Source organism: Bacillus rossius, chromosome 1, assembly GCF_032445375.1.
Source record: "Bacillus rossius redtenbacheri isolate Brsri chromosome 1, Brsri_v3, whole genome shotgun sequence".
In the NCBI taxonomy this organism is placed as follows: domain Eukaryota; kingdom Metazoa; phylum Arthropoda; class Insecta; order Phasmatodea; family Bacillidae; genus Bacillus; species Bacillus rossius.
This window is the reverse complement of record NC_086330.1, coordinates 158782027-158804717: the sequence shown is the minus strand read 5'-3', so window position 1 is coordinate 158804717 and position 22691 is coordinate 158782027. Positions and strand designations below refer to the sequence as shown.

The window sequence follows — 22691 nt, the reverse complement described above, 5'->3', positions numbered from 1 at the left end:
TTTTTTTCCATTAGATAATTTGGTTGTTCTCTGGTATAAAGAGCAGAAAATTCTTGTTCTTCAGAGTTGCTGGTTTCCTCTATAAAATTCTGTAAAGTATTCAATGCGGTTCTTGACTCTTTGATGGAAACCCATGGAGCGCATGTAGTATTGTTCGAGTCTTCTATGTCATCTAAATCATTAGTATCGGTTTTCTGAGCTACTGAATTGATAATTTCATCATCAGATAATGTCCCAGCAGTCATAACTCCATCATCGCACTTAACAAAGTCCTCAAAGGATAATCCTGATTCAGACACCACTATATTCCATTCTGCAGGAGGTGAAATAGAATAATTTTCGGTTTCAGCTTCTTTTGTTGACGATGAAAAACCACAGTGTACATAAGTTTTTTTATAGTAGTCCCAGTTACATTTCGCAAAGCTTTATCAACCATTCTCATGCTCTCAATACATCTATAGTAGAATTCTTTTTTTCTTCCATATTATCCAACATGTTCCTGACAACTTCTTTCCGATATAATGACTTTAAGTTTTTAATGATACCTTGATCCATAGGCTGTAATTTCGATGAGGTATTGGTGGGCAGATATAGGATTTTAACAGCTCTCATTTGTGGAATATCATTATGTGCTGTACAATTATCAAGGAATAACAAGATTTTTCTTTTTTCTTTGGCAATTTTCTTATCAATATTTATAAAGCCAGTTTTTGAAAATTCCAGAAGTCATCCATGCTTTTGTATTTGCTTCATATTGCAAAGGCAGTGATTTACATCTTGAAAAACGAGGTTTTTTATATTTGCCGATGACCAATGGTGAGAGTTTTTCTGTGCCCGACATGTTTGCTGCTAGCAGAATAGTCAAACGTTCCTTGCTATACTTCCCACCATGGAATTTATTATTTTTAAAAGTTAGAGGAAGACATTTAAATAACAGCCCCGTTTCATCAGCATTAAAGATACACCTATCCCTCACTTAGCACATCTTCAGATTGCGCGGATTCATTTAGCACTATGTGAATCTTACTGCCCCAGTCTTGAATAGCACGTCTGTAAATTTCAGTTAGCATGAAATCTAGGCAGGCAAAAAGAAAAATAAGTTAAGCACGATGCTACGAAGTCTGTTTCAACTTCTGCAAACAACAGATGTGCACTGGGATACAGTCAGCCAAACAAGGGGGGAAGAGATGCGCACGCAGGTCTGTCTACGCTATCGGCTGTTGTACAAACATCAGCTATGGCAAGTTAAATTGCTGCTATGGAGTGTAAAGGACCAAATGTTTTTACGTCCGCGCGTATGCCTCCGTGCCGTACCGTTGTCGCCTGGCCACAAACCGGGCTGTGAACTCAGTCTACCCAATGGCAGGAAATTCACTCAAACAAAAGCAACGTATACCCATACAGCTGTCGGTAACTGTACGTGCTTGATCACTCATAATGCATCGAGTTCAAGTATTTGAGACAAAACTATAAGTACATATTACGGCGCACATATTGTCATGAAGGCCACGCTTATGTTGGTCGCACTTTAGTTTTAATTAAGCAGTCAAATTTGCACACAATCGTACAAAATAAGGACTCTCACCTTTATATAAGTCTGATGCTGTTGGTTGTACGAGCGGGAATATATTTGACATTAGATACCGGAACAGAAATGAACAGATGATTCACATGGAAAAGATTGTTAAATGAAGGTTTGCAATGAAAAAAAAAATAATCATAGGCCTGAGACGATTGGTGTGAACAAGGTGGTGATACGCGAATAAGCTTTTTAATTTTTGAAAAATTAAAATGTAATTATCCAGACAGTAATATCGGTTTCACTGTCAGTAAGGGATTTTTTCGGAAAGGTACGCGACGTGAGTTAAAGGCCACGTCCAGGTGGGCAAGTCAGCCAGCTGACTGACGATAAAGTACATAACCACGTATCTCCCATTACGCAGTGTCGTATTTGCAATAGAAAGTTTGATGGGAGGCATATAAAGATAAATGGTGTGACATATTTATAGTTGAGTGTTATTCAACACATTTATATCACGTAAAGGATATTTTCCTACACAATTTTGAAACACATTAAATAAATTAGCCTTGCTATTTATGGAAACTAATGCTTCAGAATACGCAATTTCGAATAACATGAGCATTTTTAGTAACGAATTAGTCGTGCTAAGTGAGGGATAGGTGTAATATCAGTTTTTTAACCATGAAACAAATTTTGCAATTCAGTTTTCCATTTGTTATAGGTTTCAATGTTGACACTTGCACTTTCCCCACAAACGTTTTTAAAAACAAGTTCATGTCTTCTTTTGAACTTTTTTTAGCCATCCATTACTGGCCCTGAAATTAGCGAGTCCCAATGATTTAGAGTATGTTTCCGCTTTTTCTTGTAACAGTGGTCCACTAACACTGATATTTTGGCTCCGACACTGCTAAAACCATTTAAGAATGAACTCCTCCAAGCCCGGAATTTCTGCAATTCGTCGTCTTTTGCAGGACAAACTTTGACCGTTTTGTATTTTTATCATGATGTCTGATTTATTTTTAATAATTACTGTTGACAGAGTACTCATTGGCAGGCCAAATTGTTCAGCAACATCTTTCTTCTTTTGACAGCTCTTCACAGCTTCGAACACTCCCAATTTTTCAGCGAGACTCAAAGTTTTCAGTTTACGTTTCACAGCACTCATGTTTTAACTACAACTACAAATTTATGTGTAGCAGTCAACAACAAATGACTTGCTTCGCTAAAGTTCAAATGAAATCAAAAATAATAAAATTAAACACCTGACACCAAGCAAGCAAAAACGTAAGTCATAAATTCATGGTAATCCTATTTATTGTGTACTCCTAAATTAATTTCTAAGAAACAATGGTGTACTTACACTGTCGAAAAATTCTTAAAGTCGGTAACTTATTTTTCTTCGAACTATAGAGTTAATAAGTTTCAAATAATTGAGTTGTAAAGGTTGTAAAATATTACATTGCTATGTTCGAAATACAGAGGTCCAATGTAATTTTTAGAGTTATGGAGGGAAAATCTGTACCAAAATGGCTTGGAGGGACTCACTGATAATTTTGACTAATAGAGGGTTGAGATTTCGAGCAACGGAGGTTTTGGGGTTTGAATGGAAGGGAACACAACATTTTTTCGAGTTTGGGAGGTTTTCAACTTATCGAGGTTCAACTTAAAGAGGTTCTACTGTAGGTCCAGCTCAATCCATCGATTAATGTATGCTTGAGCCTAGCGTGTTTTATTGTCAACTGTGAGGAGCTGTGAAAACATTAATTTTTCATTCTTACTGAAATCCTCGATCTAATTTGTATCAAATAGAAAGTGAACAATTTGTCAGCAATTTCAGCACAACAATTTACAGTGGTGTTAAGCATATAGAATTAGTTCTTCCTTAAGTAACTGCCAATGTAATTGAAAAACACAACAGGAAAAGTATGCATTTGTTCCATCTGTAGTAATGTGAAGTGATCTATATGTGAAGTGATCTATATGTTAAGGTTGATGGAAACCCATGTTGATTACTGGTAGACCATAAAATAATATGGAACTGTAAAAGACCAAAATTCAACTTGCATTGTATCGTTTCTTCACGCATGTCCACAAAAAGAAGGGAAATTTGGAACAGGTGTTATATATCAGCAAAGCAGTGTCCCTCCGTACTACAGTTTAGATCATTTGACGATAAGTCTGCCATTCCCAGCTGGCCACCAAGATGTGAAGGTGGAGATGGATTGGGCAAAGTAAGCTGAAGATGGGGAAGAAGACAGGAACACCCTGAGAAATCACTTAATTCATGTTAAAAACTCCAGTTAAATATTCCAAACATAGTGGTTGTCTACCAAACGTTCATCTCTATTCAAAAAGACCACCATCTGGATACTTTTAATATGAGTACAAACCAAACTCGTGACAACCCGATAAACATTTTGGATGCAATCAAAATCCATATTTTCTCCAAATGTTATCTAAACAAACATATACAATAAATAATAGTGTAAACTAACAGTAGTACCTAGGCTATTCAAGTGATTTTTATATTATTAACTCACCCTTCATCCCACAGAAAAACTATAATAAAGGAACACACCTTCTGCTTCTATCTTTAAGTTCTCTTCACACATGCTCCCCCTATTCAAAACTTCCATGAATACCATATCCGTAGCCAGAACAGTGGAGGGCACAGCTTTATCAACCTGGAAAAAGTCCACATACATTTCTTCACCATTTTCATTACGTGTTTCCCCAATGTGAGTAAATACACATTTAATTATGTATGAACCTTACTACACATATTTCTCAAGAATATTGAATTTTGATGCGATTTCCAAAAAATAATGAATTTTTCAGAAGAAATGTTTTTTTTCCAAAAATTGTATTTTTGAGAATTACTTGTATTGAAAAATTATGTATTAAGTATTTTTAATCTATCTTAGCTTACCTACTGAAACCTATCCAACCATTTACAATTAAACAGTATCATAAATGAACCAAACTCAAGCCCATGAAGAGGGTGAAGCATAAGGGGAGGGGGGAAAATCGCCCAGCCCGGTTAAGTTTCAAAATATTTTCTTTAACATGTATGTTTACCCTGATAGTAGGACAACAATTAAAGTCTTTTGCTAATAATACCCATTGGAAACCTTACAAGTTATTCAATGTGCACAGATAACCTTTAAAGTTATGGCCATGATAATGTTTAGTATTTTTTTCAAATTTATATTTAGGATTTGAAAAATTGTGCATTAAGTAACGGGGAGGAATCATAACAAAAATGACTAGTACTTTCAGAACGCCAATTTAAATACCACAAATTGCTTTCACAAAATTAAGGTAGTCAAATTATTCCGCAAATCACCTACAAAAAATGATGTTCTACAAAAATATGTCACTGCAGACTTTCACAAGGAAAATCTACTAACCTGTGACTTAATGACATGCTAGAGTAGTCTTGCTACAACAATAAAACACTTCTTGAAGCTGCAAACGTGCATTGTAAAAACCTTTATTGACATAAATTCACACATACAATTTTCAGAAGAGAAGTGGGAAATAATAAAGAAACTATACAAAGTTCTTGACATAATGAAACTGCATTAAAGGCTCTTTGTCACCGCAATGCCACACTATTGACTGCAGATGTGGGTATTAAGTTTTCAATTAAAAAATTATATAATATGAAAGAATTATGTGGGCGAAAAATGTTAAACATGTTAAAAATATGATACAGAGAACGTCAATTGAAGGTTACAGCAGCAACGTTAAATAACTTAAAGAATCCAGAAAAATACTTTCTTCAATCCAATGATGACAACTTATCAGAATTTTCCCACCCAACTAAAGAATAAATTTGCTGCGAAATAGTCACCCTGCTTAGAAACACTAAAGCGTGGTCACCACCCACATCAACATCCGAACCTCAAAGCTCACAGCTTCAAATTGGTAGAAGAGGAAGCTGAATCAGAAGTACAAAGAAGTGCTCTAACAAAAGCTGAAAAGTTAAATGCTGAGCTTGCAAAAGCTGTTAGTGAAAAATGAAATGTACAAGACCAGTATCAAGTGAAGATGATCTTGGTAAGATGGTCAGGATAGAGATGGCCCTGTTTGAAAATGGTGAAGATCGTGGGCGTTATTTGTCTCAGGCATACGACCATATTACGATTCCACCGACTAAGTGTCAAACCAGAAAGAGAATTTACCTCTGCTGGCATGCTGTGCAACAAAATTAAGTCACGTTTGAATGATTAAAGTTTAGACGCTTTTCTGTTTTTGAGGTCTTATTGCAGAGAGCAAAACTCTGTAAATATGTAGTTGGGCAATATTTGTTAAAAAAAATTTTAAAATTGCAAAATACTTTTATTCTATGCTTTTTAACTTCCTCTTTTCCTAAAACCCGGCGGAGATAAGAAATTACAAATACTTAACGAGATATCACCGTTCTTATTTTTAATACAAGACCTGTGCAATCATTTGACCGCTACAATTTTTTAATTTGCCATGTGTTCATAAATGTCTAATTAATTAAAATGGTCAATTAGGTCAGGTTAGTTACATTACAAATATAGGTATAATGTAACTGACCTGACCTAACAAACCGGGACAAAGGATGAACAGTAGAAACTCACGTAATGTTTTTTTTTTTACTTATTACTTGCACAACAATATCCAAATAATAAATAAAACGTTAAAATTTTAAACGTTAACGTCGACCCAAGTGTCGACCCAGCTCTCACAGCCCGTTATGCCACGCCAATGCCTTCTCCTGCCCTGTGTCGAGTGTGTGCCGAATTGTGCAGTGCGGCTGGGGGGGGGGGCAACAGATATTCGCACATGCCAGGGGAATCAACGGTAAAATACGTAAAGACTGGACGCTGTGTTACAGCAAGACAACTCATTGTAAATATTTATTAACATTATTTTATTGTAAATATTTATTTGAAGAGCTTATGTTTAGTTCTTATCATGTTCACAGGGCGACTACGTCACACCCATCTGCGACACGTCAGGGGCGACGCGGGGGAGGGGAAGGGATGAGCCGTCGCGCTCCGCACCGCAGCGCGGAGGGGAGTTAGTCGTTGCCAGGCAGGCACGAGGAGCGGTCGCGTCACGAGAGGAGTCGTGCCTCGAGACGGTCGCTGAGCTGTGAGCCAACCAGTAATAAGTGCATCGCGACGCAGGCATAGTGGCAGCTAGGAGTCAGTTTCCGAATTATAACTTGTTCTTTGATGTGGCGAGGAGTAGTAGCCTCTACGGTGCATATAATATCTCACGGGGCATTTAGGTCTACATACAGTAGCCCGTAGCATAGTGTGTTAGTGTCGCGCCACCTTTCCGGGTGCCTCTGAACTACCGGACATAGTACGGTGCAGGTTAGCCAGAGCGTAATGCAGAGTATCCCGTCAGGGGATAAACCCTCGTGTCACCGCGCGCCAACCAGACTGTCGCAGGCGGGGTTGGGACAGCCCCATGTACAGGGCCTTGTATCAATAAATCGGGTGTTCGTCGCAGACTGGTGGATATTAATTATACGTCTTGCTTGTCTCTCCCTGGCCACACTGGCCGAACCCCACTCTACCTATAGAGCATCCCACTCTTAGATTGCAGTGTGGAAGTAAATGGGCGCATTCTCTCTCTCTCTAACACACGCCGATTGCCGTTAGCACTGTCCTTGTTTCTTCGTGCGTTGTTGCCAAATATCAAACGAAATTCAAAATTTTAATTTTTGGACCAAGCTTTTTTTCATATTGTATAGAATCAAAATACGCATAAGGCAATGCTTATTTTGAATACTTAACAATATTTTAAGTGTCCGAAAAAATTAAAAAACATAACTTATTCGCTGCGAACTGTTTTGAAGTATTCCGATATGTTTCACATCAAAAAAAGAAAACCTACATGTGTATTTCATTCAGATTTTTTTTATTAGTAAATTAATGCCTTAGGACGCCACCGAACAAATTTTAAGGCAAAAACTGTACAGGTTTCACTTAAATAATTTTTTTAATATATTGAAATGCATTTTCTCACAAAGTGAAACATCAAAAAGTTGACCCGCGGAAAATTTTTTTTCTATTAAAGATAGATGGGGGACGAAAGTGAGAAAAATGTTCACAATGAATTGAATTAGTTTTTAAAAGCAGCCCCATCTCAATTGCTTCTACAGTTTCCGTGGAAATAGCTGTTAAAGATGTGTCTTATCAGTACAAGAGCGCGCGCTGCCATCGTAAGAGGAAACAGGGTCGTGTGTTTAGATAAGTGGGGTTCTGTCCTACAAGCAATTTCAAATACATGGCTTCCTTAGTCAACAAAAAATATTATAATCGATTCTTGAACATAATATGTAAAATGTATGAAATAAATACGAAGGAATTCAATAGCGATCATGGTAGAAAATTTTTAATTACTTTTCTATCCTTTTCAACACCAAGCATCTTATCAAACATTGTTTTAGACAAAGTTTTGGAAAATAACTATGATATTATTACAAACAATTTAAACAGATTTGATAAGGTGTCTACTAAGGCAGTTACGTTTTTTTGTCCGGTGAAAATTTTTTTCGAACCCATGCAGTTATGGCTGGTCGTATCAAAAATGTATTTAGAAAACATTTTTCGGCATTAGGTAATCCGAGTTATCATACGTTAAAACGGATTCGATATTATTCATATTATGGGAGTTGTTGCGATTTTCCTGTTTTTCAAAAAATCTTCCCCATTTCGAACCAATTGTTCGGATTTTTCCCATAACTTACTCGACCGAGAATTTCCATTACTGTATTTTATTTATCATTTTGGACATGACTTGTCCAAAAATACGGCATTTATCGGGCCCATGAAAATGTGATATATATATATATATATATATGGGATTTTTAGAACAGAAAAGTAAACTATAAGAAATTTTTGTCTACAATAGGTAGTTTTTATTTGAAATTTACATAAAAGTGGTATTATTACAATTTTATATGTGTGATAGTATAAAATATTATAAATTACGATATGATTTCTTAAAATGCTTCTTGTTCGATCCAAATTACAAATACACGCATCTCCTGAAATTCGTAATGTGTTAGAGATTTGGCAACAGCGCGCGCCATAAGCCGTGTACTGCAATCTAAGAGTGGGACGGGCTATAGTACAACTGAGCAACCGGGCGTCAAGCGACGAGGGAGGGCGAGCGGAGCGACGACAAGTGTCGCCCAACTTGGTGGCCTATCACAAATTTTCTAACTTAAAATTTTTTCAAAGTTTCAAATTTTTTCTAATTTGGGAAAATTCCAGCAAAGACAGTGAAAGGGCAAGTCACGTACGCCACAGGACGGGAATAAAGGCGCGCAGGTGCAGCGGAAACCGGCGCGACGGAGCGGCGCGGAGCGTAAGTCGGCGCGATGGTGCGGCGCGGAGCGCAAGATAACGAGTCGGCTTGTATTACGGCGCGTCTCACGCCGGGATCGGTTGAGTGGAGCGATAAGGCGGCAGAGCTATCGCGTAACTTTAGCCGGGCGGGAAAGTGTCGGGCGAGCATGGAACATGGAGATAACAACCGCGAAAAGGAGAACATGTTGTCGGCGACAGGGAACCCGGGAAAGACATGTGCGTGGTGTGATTTACCGTATCCATCAACGAGTGACGTCAGAGGGGAGGCAAAGGAGACGTGTCTGTGTCCGTGGGGCACGGCAGTCCACGGCGGCGACCCACTCATACATCGCGGCTCACCTGGTGATGGAGGGGAGCTGTCAGCCGGAGCGACAGGAAGTCCGGCTAGCCACGGAGGGGGCCAGCGCGCCCAGGTCTGGGCGCGCACAGGTAACCATCGAAATACGTGACCAATGCAGTCGGACCACCTGTCTAGTGATGCGGAACTTACGGGAGGACCTGATCTTATGCCTCCCGTGGCTGATCCAGGAGGAGCGAGTATTGACGTCAGTGAGGGTAAGTTACATGTGGGGAAGCAGGGTTTAAACACAGTGTAGTGCGTTGGCCGTCCACACCCCCAAGTCCCTCCTACACCTATCAAACTCACGGAAATCCGCAATGATATTCCACAGGAGTACCAGGAGCTGTTCGAGGACATGCTGGGCCAGCAGCCGGGGGTATTTGCTACCACAGACATGCTGAGGTGGACCACGGTAGCTGAGCATAGTATACCAACCAAACAACACACCCCGATTTTTGTCAAACCCCACGACTTTGGGCCCAAGGAACGACAGGTCATACAGGAGCAGATTGCTGAAATGCTCCGGAACGGAGTTATTGAGCCCAGCGAGGGGCCCTATAACAGCAGGGTAGTCATGGCCCGGATAAAGGATGGGACATTGAGGTTATGTGTCAATTTTAAACCCATAAATTCTGTCACCATCCCGGCGCCACCCTCGTTAATAAATATCACAGACGCTCTGTCATGGCGATGCCACCATCTTTTCATCCCTCGACTTAAAGTCGGGATAAAGCAAGTGCCTCTCCGCCCAGCAGACCGCCCAAAGACAGCCTTCAACGCCCCCGACGGCCGAAGGAGTAGTAGCCTCTACGGTGCATATAATATCTCACAAGGTATTTAGGTCTACATACAGTAGCCCGTGGCATAGTGTGTTAGTGTCGCGCCACCTTTCTGGGTAACTCTGAACTATCGCCGAACTATGAAAATTAAAAAATTTGATATCTCCTAAAGTATTTGGAATTTCTTATCTCCGCCGGTTGTTTTGAAAAGAGGAAGTGAAAGAGCATATAATAAAAGTATTTTCGTATTTTTAGCATTTTTTTTTTGCATATACCGCTACTATACATATTTACCAATTTTTTTTTTTAACACATATCGCCCAACTACATATTTACCCAAAACTCTCTTAAAATTATTAATGGTAATATTTCGTAAATCTTGATTGTTGACAGTTACTTAGGTATAATGTAGGTATTCTAAGTTCTCATAATTTTTTTCCCGATTTTCTTTTACAATATTTACTATTGATGAATGTTATACATTGTTTATTAGTTTAAGATTATTTTATTGTTTGATTAAAATTTTTGTTACTTGATAATCATACTGTACCTCAAGTTCTTCTACGATGTCAACAAGTTTATTAGCATTCTTCCTGTTTTGTAAGAACTGTTGAGCTTTGAGGAGTATTTCTTTCTTCATTTTAACTAATTTATTGAAAATATACACCCGATAAAACAAATTGCAATTGTAAACTAATAATTCAACTCTTTAACCAAATATTGTACAAATATTCACATGCTCCCGCTCACATGTTAAAGTGAAATGTATATGTATATGACCAACACCAACACAATACATACTGTAGGATTCCATGATGGTTTTACACTAAAAACCTCTAATTAAAAACATCAACCCAAGATAATAGACACACTTTTTTAATTAAAAAAAATCAGAAATGAATAAAAATAACTTAAATATGTAAAAAAAAAGTTCAAAAAATTGTTTAACCGGAAAATAATTTTGTTTTAAATAAACGAACTTGAAAAATATACTAAATATTAACCTCACAAAAACAATAAGTATTTATTATTTCATAGGGATAAAAAAGAGGATTTTCCGAAATTAAAAAATAATTCCAGCGTTAACTAATTGTTTTATTTACAATAAGTACAATCCATAATTTTTTAGCTAGGCCGTAAGATCTTATGTATATACTTTAACCAACAAAAAAGTGCGCCGAATGACTGAAGTAGCTGACGCAAAAAATGCTTGAATTGAATAATTTTATCTTCATTCTCAATCAAGAAAAAAAAATGTTTTACAATAAGCATTTAAAAGTGAAGTTCTACTCAGCAATAAACAAGAAAAATTTAAGTTTTAAAAATAAGTACTTAAAAAAAACACTTATTGAACATGGACCATTGCAGCGAGATTTTTATTAAAAATTTTAATTCATAGGGATCAAACTAAGGATTGTCCGAACATAACACATTATTCCAATGAAAGCTAAAGCTATCCTTTACAATTTGTACCATCCACAATTTTAAGCTGGGCCGTGAGATCTTCTGTATATACTTTTACCAACAAAAAAGTGCGCCGAATGACTGAAGTAGACTGAGCGAAATGTGCTCGAATTGAAGATTTTTTTCCTTCATTCTCAATCTAAAAAAAAAAAAATATTTCAATTAAGCATACGAAAGTGAAGGTTCTACTCAGCAATAAACCAGAAAATATTATGTTTGAAAAATAAGTACTTAAAAAAACTCTAGCTAAACATCGACCATTGCATTCCAAATTTTTATGATAAACTTTAATTCATAGGGATCAAACTAAGGATTGTCCGAACATAACACATTATTCCAATGTTAGCTAAATGTATCCTTTACAATTTGTACCATCCACAATTTTAAGCTGGGCCGTGAGATATCCTGTATATACTTTTACCAACAAAAAAGTGTGCCGAATGACTGAAGTAGCCTGCGCGAATTGTGTTTGAATAAAATAATTTTTATCTTCAATCTCAACCGAGAAAGAAATGTTTTACAATACGTATAAAAATTTAAAAGTTCTACTCAACAATAAACAAGATAATATTTTAGTTTTAAAAATAAGTACTTAAAAAAAACACTTATTGAACATGGACCATTGCATTCCAAATTTTTATGATAAATTTTAATTCATAGGGATCAAACTAAGGATTGTCCGAACATAACACATTATTCCAGTGTTAGCTAAATGTATCCTTTACAATTTGTACCATCCACAATTTTAAGCTGGGCCGTGAGATATTCTGTATATACTTTTACCAACAAAAAAGTGTGCCGAATGACTGAAGTAGCCTGCGCGAATTGTGTTTGAATAAAATAATTTTTTTCTTCATTCTCAACCGAGAAAGAAATGTTTTACAATACGTATAAAAATTTAAAAGTTCTACTCAACAATAAACAAGATAATATTTTAGTTTTAAAAATAAGTACTTAAAAAAAACACTTATTGAACATGGACCATTGCTGCGAGTTTTTTATTAAAATTTTAATTCATAGGGATCAAACTAAGGATTGTCCGAACATAACACATGATTCCAATGTTAGCTAAAGGTATCCTTTACAATTTTTACCATCCACAATTTTAAGCTGGGCCGTGAGATATTCTGTATATACTTTTACCAACAAAAAAGTGTGCCGAATGACTGAAGTAGCCTGCGCGAAATGTGTTTGAATAAAATAATTTTTTTCTTCATTCTCAACCGAGAAAGAAATGTTTTACAATACTTATACAAATTTGAAAGTTCTACTCAAAAATAAACAAGATAATATTTCAGTTTTAAAAATAAGTACTTTAAAAAAACACTTTTTGAACATGGACCACTGCAGCGAGATTTTTATTATAAATTTTAATTCATAGGGATCAAACTAAGGATTGTCCGAACATAACACATGATTCAAATGTTAGCTAAAGGTATCCTTTACAATTTGTACAATCCACAATTTTAAGCTGGGCCGTGAGATCTTCTGTATATACTTTTACCAACAAAAAAGTGCGCCGAATGACAGAAGTAGCCTGCGCGAAATGTGCTCGAATTAAATATTTTTTTCCTTCATTCTCAATATAAAAAAAATATATTTCAAATAAGCATACGAAAGTATAGGTTCTACTCAGCAATAAACCAGAAAATATTTATGTTTGAAAAATAAGTTCTTAAAAAAACACTAGCTAAACATGGACCACGACAGCCAAATATTTATGATAAATTTTAATTCATAGGGATCAAACTAAGGATTGTCCGAACATAACACATGATTACAATGTTAGCTAAAGGTATTCTTTACAATTTTTACCATCCACAATTTTAAGCTGGGCCGTGAGATCTTCTGTATATACTTTTACCAACAAAAAAGTGTGCCGAAAAACTGAAGTAACCTGCGCGAAATGGGTTTGAATAAAATAATTTTTTTCTTCATTCTCAATAGAGAAAGAAATGTTTTACAGTAAGTATACAAAATTGAAAGTTCTACTCAGCAATAAACCAGAAAATATTATTGTTTGAAAAATAAATTCTTAAAAAAACACTAGCTGAACATGGACCACGACAGCCAAATATTTATGATAAATTTTAATTCATAGGGATGAAACTAAGAATTGTCCGAACATAACACGTGATTCCAATGTTAGCTAAAGGTATTATTTACAATTTGTACCAAACACAATTTTAAGCTGGGCCGTGAGATCTTCTGTATATACTTTTACCAACAAAAAAGTGTGCCGAATGACTGAAGTAGCCTGCGCGAATTGTGTTTGAATAAAATAATTTTTTTCTTCATTCTCAACCGAGAAAGAAATGTTTTACAATACGTATAAAAATTTAAAAGTTCTACTCAACAATAAACAAGATAATATTTTAGTTTTAAAAATAAGTACTTAAAAAAAACACTTATTGAACATGGACCATTGCTGCGAGTTTTTTATTAAAATTTTAATTCATAGGGATCAAACTAAGGATTGTCCGAACATAACACATGATTCCAATGTTAGCTAAAGGTATCCTTTACAATTTTTACCATCCACAATTTTAAGCTGGGCCGTGAGATATTCTGTATATACTTTTACCAACAAAAAAGTGTGCCGAATGACTGAAGTAGCCTGCGCGAAATGTGTTTGAATAAAATAATTTTTTTCTTCATTCTCAACCGAGAAAGAAATGTTTTACAATACTTATACAAATTTGAAAGTTCTACTCAAAAATAAACAAGATAATATTTCAGTTTTAAAAATAAGTACTTTAAAAAAACACTTTTTGAACATGGACCACTGCAGCGAGATTTTTATTATAAATTTTAATTCATAGGGATCAAACTAAGGATTGTCCGAACATAACACATGATTCAAATGTTAGCTAAAGGTATCCTTTACAATTTGTACAATCCACAATTTTAAGCTGGGCCGTGAGATCTTCTGTATATACTTTTACCAACAAAAAAGTGCGCCGAATGACAGAAGTAGCCTGCGCGAAATGTGCTCGAATTAAATATTTTTTTCCTTCATTCTCAATATAAAAAAAATATATTTCAAATAAGCATACGAAAGTATAGGTTCTACTCAGCAATAAACCAGAAAATATTTATGTTTGAAAAATAAGTTCTTAAAAAAACACTAGCTAAACATGGACCACGACAGCCAAATATTTATGATAAATTTTAATTCATAGGGATCAAACTAAGGATTGTCCGAACATAACACATGATTACAATGTTAGCTAAAGGTATTCTTTACAATTTTTACCATCCACAATTTTAAGCTGGGCCGTGAGATCTTCTGTATATACTTTTACCAACAAAAAAGTGTGCCGAAAAACTGAAGTAACCTGCGCGAAATGGGTTTGAATAAAATAATTTTTTTCTTCATTCTCAATAGAGAAAGAAATGTTTTACAGTAAGTATACAAAATTGAAAGTTCTACTCAGCAATAAACCAGAAAATATTATTGTTTGAAAAATAAATTCTTAAAAAAACACTAGCTGAACATGGACCACGACAGCCAAATATTTATGATAAATTTTAATTCATAGGGATGAAACTAAGAATTGTCCGAACATAACACGTGATTCCAATGTTAGCTAAAGGTATTATTTACAATTTGTACCAAACACAATTTTAAGCTGGGCCGTGAGATCTTCTGTATATACTTTTACCAACAAAAAAGTGCGCCGAATGACTGAAGTAGACTGCGCGAAATGTGCTCGGATTAAAATTTTTTTTCCATTCATTCTCAATCTAAAAAAATATATTTTCAATTAAGCATACGAAAGTGAAGGTTCTACTCAGCAATAAACCAGAAAATATTTAAGTTTGTAAATTAAGTACTTAAAAAAACTCTAGCTAAACCTCGACCATTGCATTCCAAATTTTTATGATAAATTTTAATTCATAGGGATCAAACTAAGGATTGTCCGAACATAACACAATATTCCAATGTTAGCTAAATGTATCCTTTACAATTTGTACCATCCACAATTTTAAGCTGGGCCGTGAGATCTTCTGTATATACTTTTACCAACAAAAAAGTGTGCCGAATGACTGAAGTAGCCTGCGCGAATAGTGTTTGAATAAAATAATTATTTTCTTCATTCTCAACCGAGAAAGAAATGTTTTACAATACGTATACAAATTTGAAAGTTCTACTCAACAATAAACAAGATAAAATTTTAGTTTTAAAAATAAGTACTTAAAAAAACACTTATTGAACATGGACCATTACAGCGAGATTTTTATTATAAATTTTAATTCATAGGGATCAAACTAAGGATTGTCCGAACATAACACATGATTCCAATGTTAGTTAATGGTATCCTTTACAATTTGTTCCATCCACAATTTTAAGCTGGGCCGTGAGATCTTCTGTATATACTTTTACCAACAAAAAAGTGCGCCGAATGACTGAAGTAGCCTGCGCAAAATATGCTTGAATTTAATTTTTTTTTTCTTCATTGTCAGTCAAGTAAACAGTTTATTTTCATTAAGCATACAAAAGTGAATGTTCTACTCAGCAAAAAACTAGAGATTATTTAAGTTTGAAAAATAAGTACTTTATAATAAAACTATGTAAACATCAACCACAGCAGTCAGATTTTTATTATATATTTTATTTCATAGGGATCAAACTAAGGATTGTCCACACATTACTTATAATTACAGCGTTAGCGCAAGGCTTTCTTTCCATTTTGTACCATCCACAATTTTAAGCTGGGTCGTGAGATCTTCTGTATATACTTTTACCAACAAAAAAGTGCGCCGAATGACTGAAGTAGCTGACGCGAAAAGTGCTTCAATTGAATAATTTTTTCTTCATTCTCAATCGAGAAAAAAATTGTTTTTCAATAAGCATACAAAAGTGAAGGTTATACTCAGCATTTAACCAGAAAATATTTGGTTTCCAAATATAAGTACAAAAAATAAACACTATCTTAACAAGGACCTCTGCAGCGAAATTTTTATTTTAAATTTTAATTTGTATGGATCAAACGAAGTATTTTCCAAACATAACTCTTTATTCTATCGCTATCCCAAGGCTATCTTTACAATTTGTACCATCCTTAATTTTTAGCTAGGCCGTGAGATCTTCTGTATATACTTTTACCAACAATAATGTACGCCGAATGACTGACACGGTCTCAATTTATATTGATACTAGATAATGCCCGGCATGCGTTGCATTGCCTCAATCAATTTTTTTTGTAATTTTTTAAACGTATACTAAGCATCTCTCTTTATCTCTCTAATTCTCTATCTCTCTATGTATATCTCTATAACTCTCTCTATCTTTCTATTTATATCTCTATCTCTCTAAATATCTTTCTAGCGGACCCGACAGACATTGTCCTGCCCAAATGTACTTTTTGTGAGATATGGATATGGCGGTAAGTATTTCTACGCTGGACATTTTGTATCTTCTCATTATACATACCCCTCCTCTTGGGCACGCCACTGCCTTTACCAAAAACCTTTCCCATGGTTACGCAGAAGGCAACAACAATGCAAAAGCCCGTTGCCATGGAGGCTAATTATCAACAATGCTTAGTTTTTTTGCCTTTAAAGCGTGTATTTTTAGTTTTTCTTAACTCAGAATCGAGATAAAATATCCAATTGTGAATTTAAACCATCCTCGAATCCCCGTGAACTCACACACAAAATTTCATCAAAATCGCGTACAGACAGACAGAAAAAGTACTGTTTTATTATAGTAAGATAGATGCTGAAAAATCAGCATGCATAGCCCCACACCTATAACTATACGTATCTTTTGCCCACGACTTTTTCCGCATGGAATTTTGTATTATCTTGCACCATTTAGAAATTTAAACATTATAACATAACAGTTGATACAGTTGTAGTAGTTTTCTTATGTTCACAAATGATAATTTTTCTCACCTCTATTTCAGTCTTTGCAATAAAAATATGTTACTACCTAAATTTTGAGTAAATATGTTTCTACTTTCAAATTTAATGACGGGAAGACACTTCATAAAATGTCTTTGTAAACCACATTTACTGTTTTTTCCGTCTTGAGCTAGAATGTAAAGATTGTCTGCATTACTGACCCGCGAGCAAGCTACATACATTTCAGAGAGAGAGAGAGAGAGAGAGTGAGAGAAAGACACCTATTGAATGTCTATCTAACTAATTTTTTTATGAGAGCATATTTTCATTAAATAAATCATGAAATCATTCAACGATAAAAGCTGTTTATTTAATTAAGCGGACGGGTTCGCTCCAAGGAGAAAATTGACGCGGCGAGACCTCGTGGACATAGAGAAATGACACACACTCACTATTTGTGTGGCTATGAAACATGATTTTTTTCTGCAATTTAAATTGTAATATACAAAAAGGGTATTGAAAATTGAAACAAATATGGCGACACTATAAACTGTCAGGATCTTTATTTTTTTTTTTACTCTCTACTTAGTTCCTTACAATAGCAAAACTTAATGGCTTCTAATAATGCGTTGCAATTTTTGCTTTTAAAGCGTGTTTTTTTTTAGTTTTTATTAACTCAGAATCGAGATAAAATATCCAATTGTGAATCGAAACCATCCTCACTATTTGTGTGGCTATGAAACATGATTTTTTTTCTGCAATTTAAATTGTAATATACAAAAAGGGTATTGAAAATTGAAACAAATATGGCGACACTATAAACTGTCAGGATCTTTATTATTTTCTTACTCTCTACTTAGTTCCTTACAATAGCAAAACTTAATGGCTTCTAATAATGCGTTGCAATTTTTGCTTTTAAAGCGTGTTTTTTTAGTTTTTATTAACTCAAAATCGAGATAAAATATCCAATTGTGAATCTAAACCATCCTCACTATTTGTGTGGCTATGAAACATGATTTTATTTCTGCAATTTAAATTGTAATATACAAAAAGGGTATTGAAAATTGAAACAAATATGGCGACACTATAAACTGTCAGGATCTTTATTATTTTCTTACTCTCTACTTAGTTCCTTACAATAGCAAAACTTAATGGCTTCTAATAATGCGTTGCAATTTTTGCTTTTAAAGCGTGTTTTTTTTTAGTTTTTCTTAACTCAGAATCGAGATAAAATATCCAATTGTGAATCTAAACCATCCTCGAATCTCCGTGAACTCACACACAAAATTTCATCAAAATCGGTCCAGCCGTCTAGGAGGAGTTCAGTGACATACACACGCACACAAGAAATATATATATAAAGATTTCATGTGTCGCAGTCATACGCTCCTAGACGACGATATCTGACTGTAGATTTAAGGCAATATAATATACGTTTAATCACTAGCAGCTTCTTTTTTCAACAAGCATAAAGTTCTTAATGATTAATTTATCATATATATTATTGAGTGAAAACTATTTTATGCATGGCCTAAAATGTAATTTTTGAAATGATTGTAGAAACTTAGAATTTTCTTATACATTCATGTGTTTGCAATTGAGTGTACCATTTTACCATCTTTACACATATATGTGCTAACATAAAAAATTAAGTTTTGAAAATATAGAAATTTATTTCCTTTGTAGCTGGCTAGTAGTGTAGAGGCTTAAAATTAATCCCTTCCGTATTATTCAAGTACTCCATATGGGCAAATTTTGTACGCGAGGACACAATTACACTACTGCCCACTTGAATTTGGATACGGTCTTAAATGGAATGGATGACAATGTACAAATCTAACTAAAGAAGCAAATTTACATGTATCAAAAAATAAATCATAGTTGTGCATACACCTACTGAAATGTAACAAAGGGTATGAAATCACTCGTTGCCTAAATAAGCTAATAAGAGTTAGTTATCACACGCACATTCATACACAGATTCACGTTGTAAGCAGCCCACAAAATAATAATACATTTTTTGCATACTTCGTTTCATGTTCGGACGGCACTTGTGATATGATTTCCGGGAACAAATACATACAATATATATTTAAGGCGAATAGCTAAGTTTTCCGAATGCATTGAAGTCTGGACCAGAGCCTGATTCTCGTCGCTGCAATATGTTTGGAAGAATACACGGGGATTGCTAGCATAGAGTTACTCGTGGCTCGTGTGAAATTACTATGATAACTGTGTAGGTAATTTATATTGTCGACACACAATAAGGTCATCCGGGCTGCATTTCCATAAAGGGAGAACTGTAATTATGCTAATTTGCAATATCTGCTCCTTCCAGGTGAAGACTGTTTTTATCAGAACTTAATGTTTTTCTCAACGCTGTAGGGAAATTAATTTTAACTCATTCAAGCGATAGCCTTTGTTTATCATATAAGCGGAACCAATTCATATAGCCTAGGGTTTCTCTGTTTACAGCATAAGTTTTTTTTTTCATTTGTTCGTTTAGAAATGGAAGCAAGACTTTAACATTACTAATTGAGTAATCAATATGAATTGATTAAGTATTAAAATATACATGTACATCAGCTTGATTGTAGTATTGGAATTAATATAAATCATTAATTAATAAAGAAAATAACAGTTTGACAAGATTCGAACCCTAATGGATACGAGCTATTATTGGTAGCCATCTATGTGGTTAAGTGTTGTTTAATGTGTAAGAAAAGACGCATCGCCGAAAATTCGCCACCAACAAAGTCGACAAACAAAATAAAATACATCGCCATCAAAGACTTTACTTTGGTAAGGACCTCTCTGATAGAATTTCCACCAAATACTAACTAATGATGGCCCGTTATCGGTTATCGTAATGATCGGCAATTTTTCAGATATGGCCTATTGGTAAAAATAAACCTTTTCGTTTAAACATTTCTTTACAAACTGGCCTGCTTTTGACATGGCGTCACGTCAGGCTGCTACAAGGACAAAAGCAGCAGAAAAGCTGTTCTTTTGTAAATGGGAGAAAGATTTGGGAAGTAAGTTTATGGTGCTCAAAATTGTTAACTGGCCGTTCTTAATTTACAGTGATTTTATGGCAAGAGCCTCTTTGCTCCTAGAGCAATAAATCTAACCCGCCCGTCAGTTGCCTTGACAGCTGCCCGGAAGTAGCGGGTTTGCTTGTCCTTTCCCCGCCCCCTGCTGACAAACCTTCCAACAACACTGTTGCGACCTTCCCCGCATGTTTTATTACCCGAATGGTAGAGTGACAAAAACACAAGCGACCGAAATCGTTCCTTGCCCACCAGCCGCCTAGTCGCGCGCGTGCACGCGGAGCGCAAAAACACAGTCCTTGCAGTTGTATGCTGGCAGTTCATACTATTAAGTTTAATTAAGTATAATCGTAGTTTTAAGTTACTCATACAATTCCCAACACCGACGCAGCCATCTAAAAATACTGTCGTGCTTTGGCCCAGCGGGGCTCTAATTATAGTCTGATTTTTTTCCCTTTTTGGGGTCCCGAGACCCTAACTGGCGAAGCGCCCAAGAATAATCTCCTACACATTTACAATTCTTACTGATATTTCTAGTTTAAGTATGTGTGCTGGCTGGCAGCATGGCGGGAAACGGCGCAAACCGCCCCCTAAAAATCAGTGCCATCCAAAATAAATGCGGACCAAAGAGTCCAAGCTCCTCACCTTTGCTTAGAAGAGCTTTTCTACTCTGTCCAACTCTTCTTCCTGAACCATCCTTCTGTTCCCGTAACCAACCTGCGCCTCAAAGCAATAGTAGTGTGTGTGTGTGTGTATATATATATACACACACACAAACACGCGCACACACACACAAACAAATCGTTTTGTAGTATTTTAGTGGAAAAAAATGTAAACACAAATGTAATACCTGACACCACCACGCGTACAGATATCGCAACTTGACCTATCAATTACGTGTATACTATAAACATAAATGTGTTGAGTACAGTGGCGTAGCCAGGATTTGTGTTTGGGGGGGGGGGGGGGGTTGAGAAGCATGGTCCCCCCCCCCCCTATTAAAACGAGGGAGTCCGGGGGTTCACCCACCCCCGGAAAAAATGTGGATTTTAAGGTGTAAAATAGTGCTATTTTAGCAGTTTTCGGTACTTAACATAAAATATTGAAATAGTAAAAATATTATTAATTTTTTTATAAAAAAAATTTTTAGTGATGAAGTAAGAAATTAATTAAAGATATTTTTTATCAATCCAAGTGTCTTGTTTACGTCTACTTAAAATCATAAATCATGCTCGAAGCTCGACAGTACAAAAAAAAAGTGAATAAAAAAATTGGTTGTCTGTAATGTCGGTTTACGGACGATAAATTAACGTGACAACGTCATAACAAAACATTGATGAAATGATTGCATACTTTTATGAATAAAATTGAATCATTTTTATTGAATTATCACTATTTTGTATGGATACAAAGAAGGAGTGAAATTAAATCTACAATTTAATTGATAAATGTACTTTTATTTGCACTCATTAATTCAAATATGTTTATTACTTTAACGAAGAGATTATTTTAACTATTTTTATACATATTTGCTATTTAACTTCTTCCAATCTGTGTTATTCTGTTAATGATAGGACGATGATAGGAAAAGTAAGAAACGAATGAGAGTGTTTCAAGTTAAATGTGCCTCGAAAAAGTCAAATCGATGGTTGTTCCAATCGAGTGGAAGAGAGATAGATGCGGCGCAAGCGTACAATGAGCGTAACGGGACACAGTGTAACGGGACACTTTCGTGCGTGCAGCCGGCGTTCATCGATTTATTAGACGTCACGTCAAAAGGATTGGGTTTCGGCAGAACTGATCTATTCCTGGAAACAATTAGCTTTAGCTTGAAGAGTTACATGACACCATGTCGTCGTCTCAATTCTATAGATAGAGTTCTTGTACAAGCCAGAAATTTATGCATTTTTTTATTTTTTTTTTAAATTTATTTTTATTTTTAAATATTTTTTCCTGTAATTTTATGATATCAAGGAAAACATGTGGTGGTTTTCTCCGAGTACTTCTGATTAATCTGGTCAATATTATGATGGTTTTCTCCGTGTGCTCCTGATTATTCTTGCCAATATTATGATGGTTTTCTCCGTGTGCTCCTGATTATTAATGTCAATATTTTGATGGTTTTTCCCGTGTTCTTGCAATCATTCCTGTGGTTTCTTCAAGTGTTTCTGACTATTCTGAGGAACCGCTCTCTGCATGGATTTTTTTTTCTAATGAGACATGTCATTTTAATTGGAGTTACATTTAATTCGATAGTTTCTGCTACTAAATCAAAACTTGCAATTTTTTTTATCAGGTGGAATTGACAAATATCGTTACTCA

The 22691-nt window shown here is 35.3% G+C and overlaps 1 protein-coding gene across 2 annotated transcripts in view; it reads right to left on the bottom strand.

Annotated features, from left to right (window-relative positions):
* Window positions 1-10833, bottom strand: part of LOC134546345 (nucleolar complex protein 4 homolog B) — a 47107-nt gene extending 36274 nt beyond the window's left edge. Inside the window, exons 1-2 of one of the 2 annotated variants that reach the window (XM_063389119.1) lie at window positions 10556-10833; window positions 4101-4206 (exon numbers count right to left, since the gene is read on the bottom strand). In XM_063389119.1, coding sequence (XP_063245189.1) covers window positions 4101-4206; window positions 10556-10645 — 196 coding nt within the window. In that variant the 5' untranslated portion in view covers window positions 10646-10833. Of the gene's footprint in view, window positions 1-4062; window positions 4207-10555 lie in introns of those variants that run through there. The other variant, XM_063389120.1, reaches the window with a different exon arrangement.
* Between the last annotated feature and the right edge of the window lie 11858 nt (window positions 10834-22691).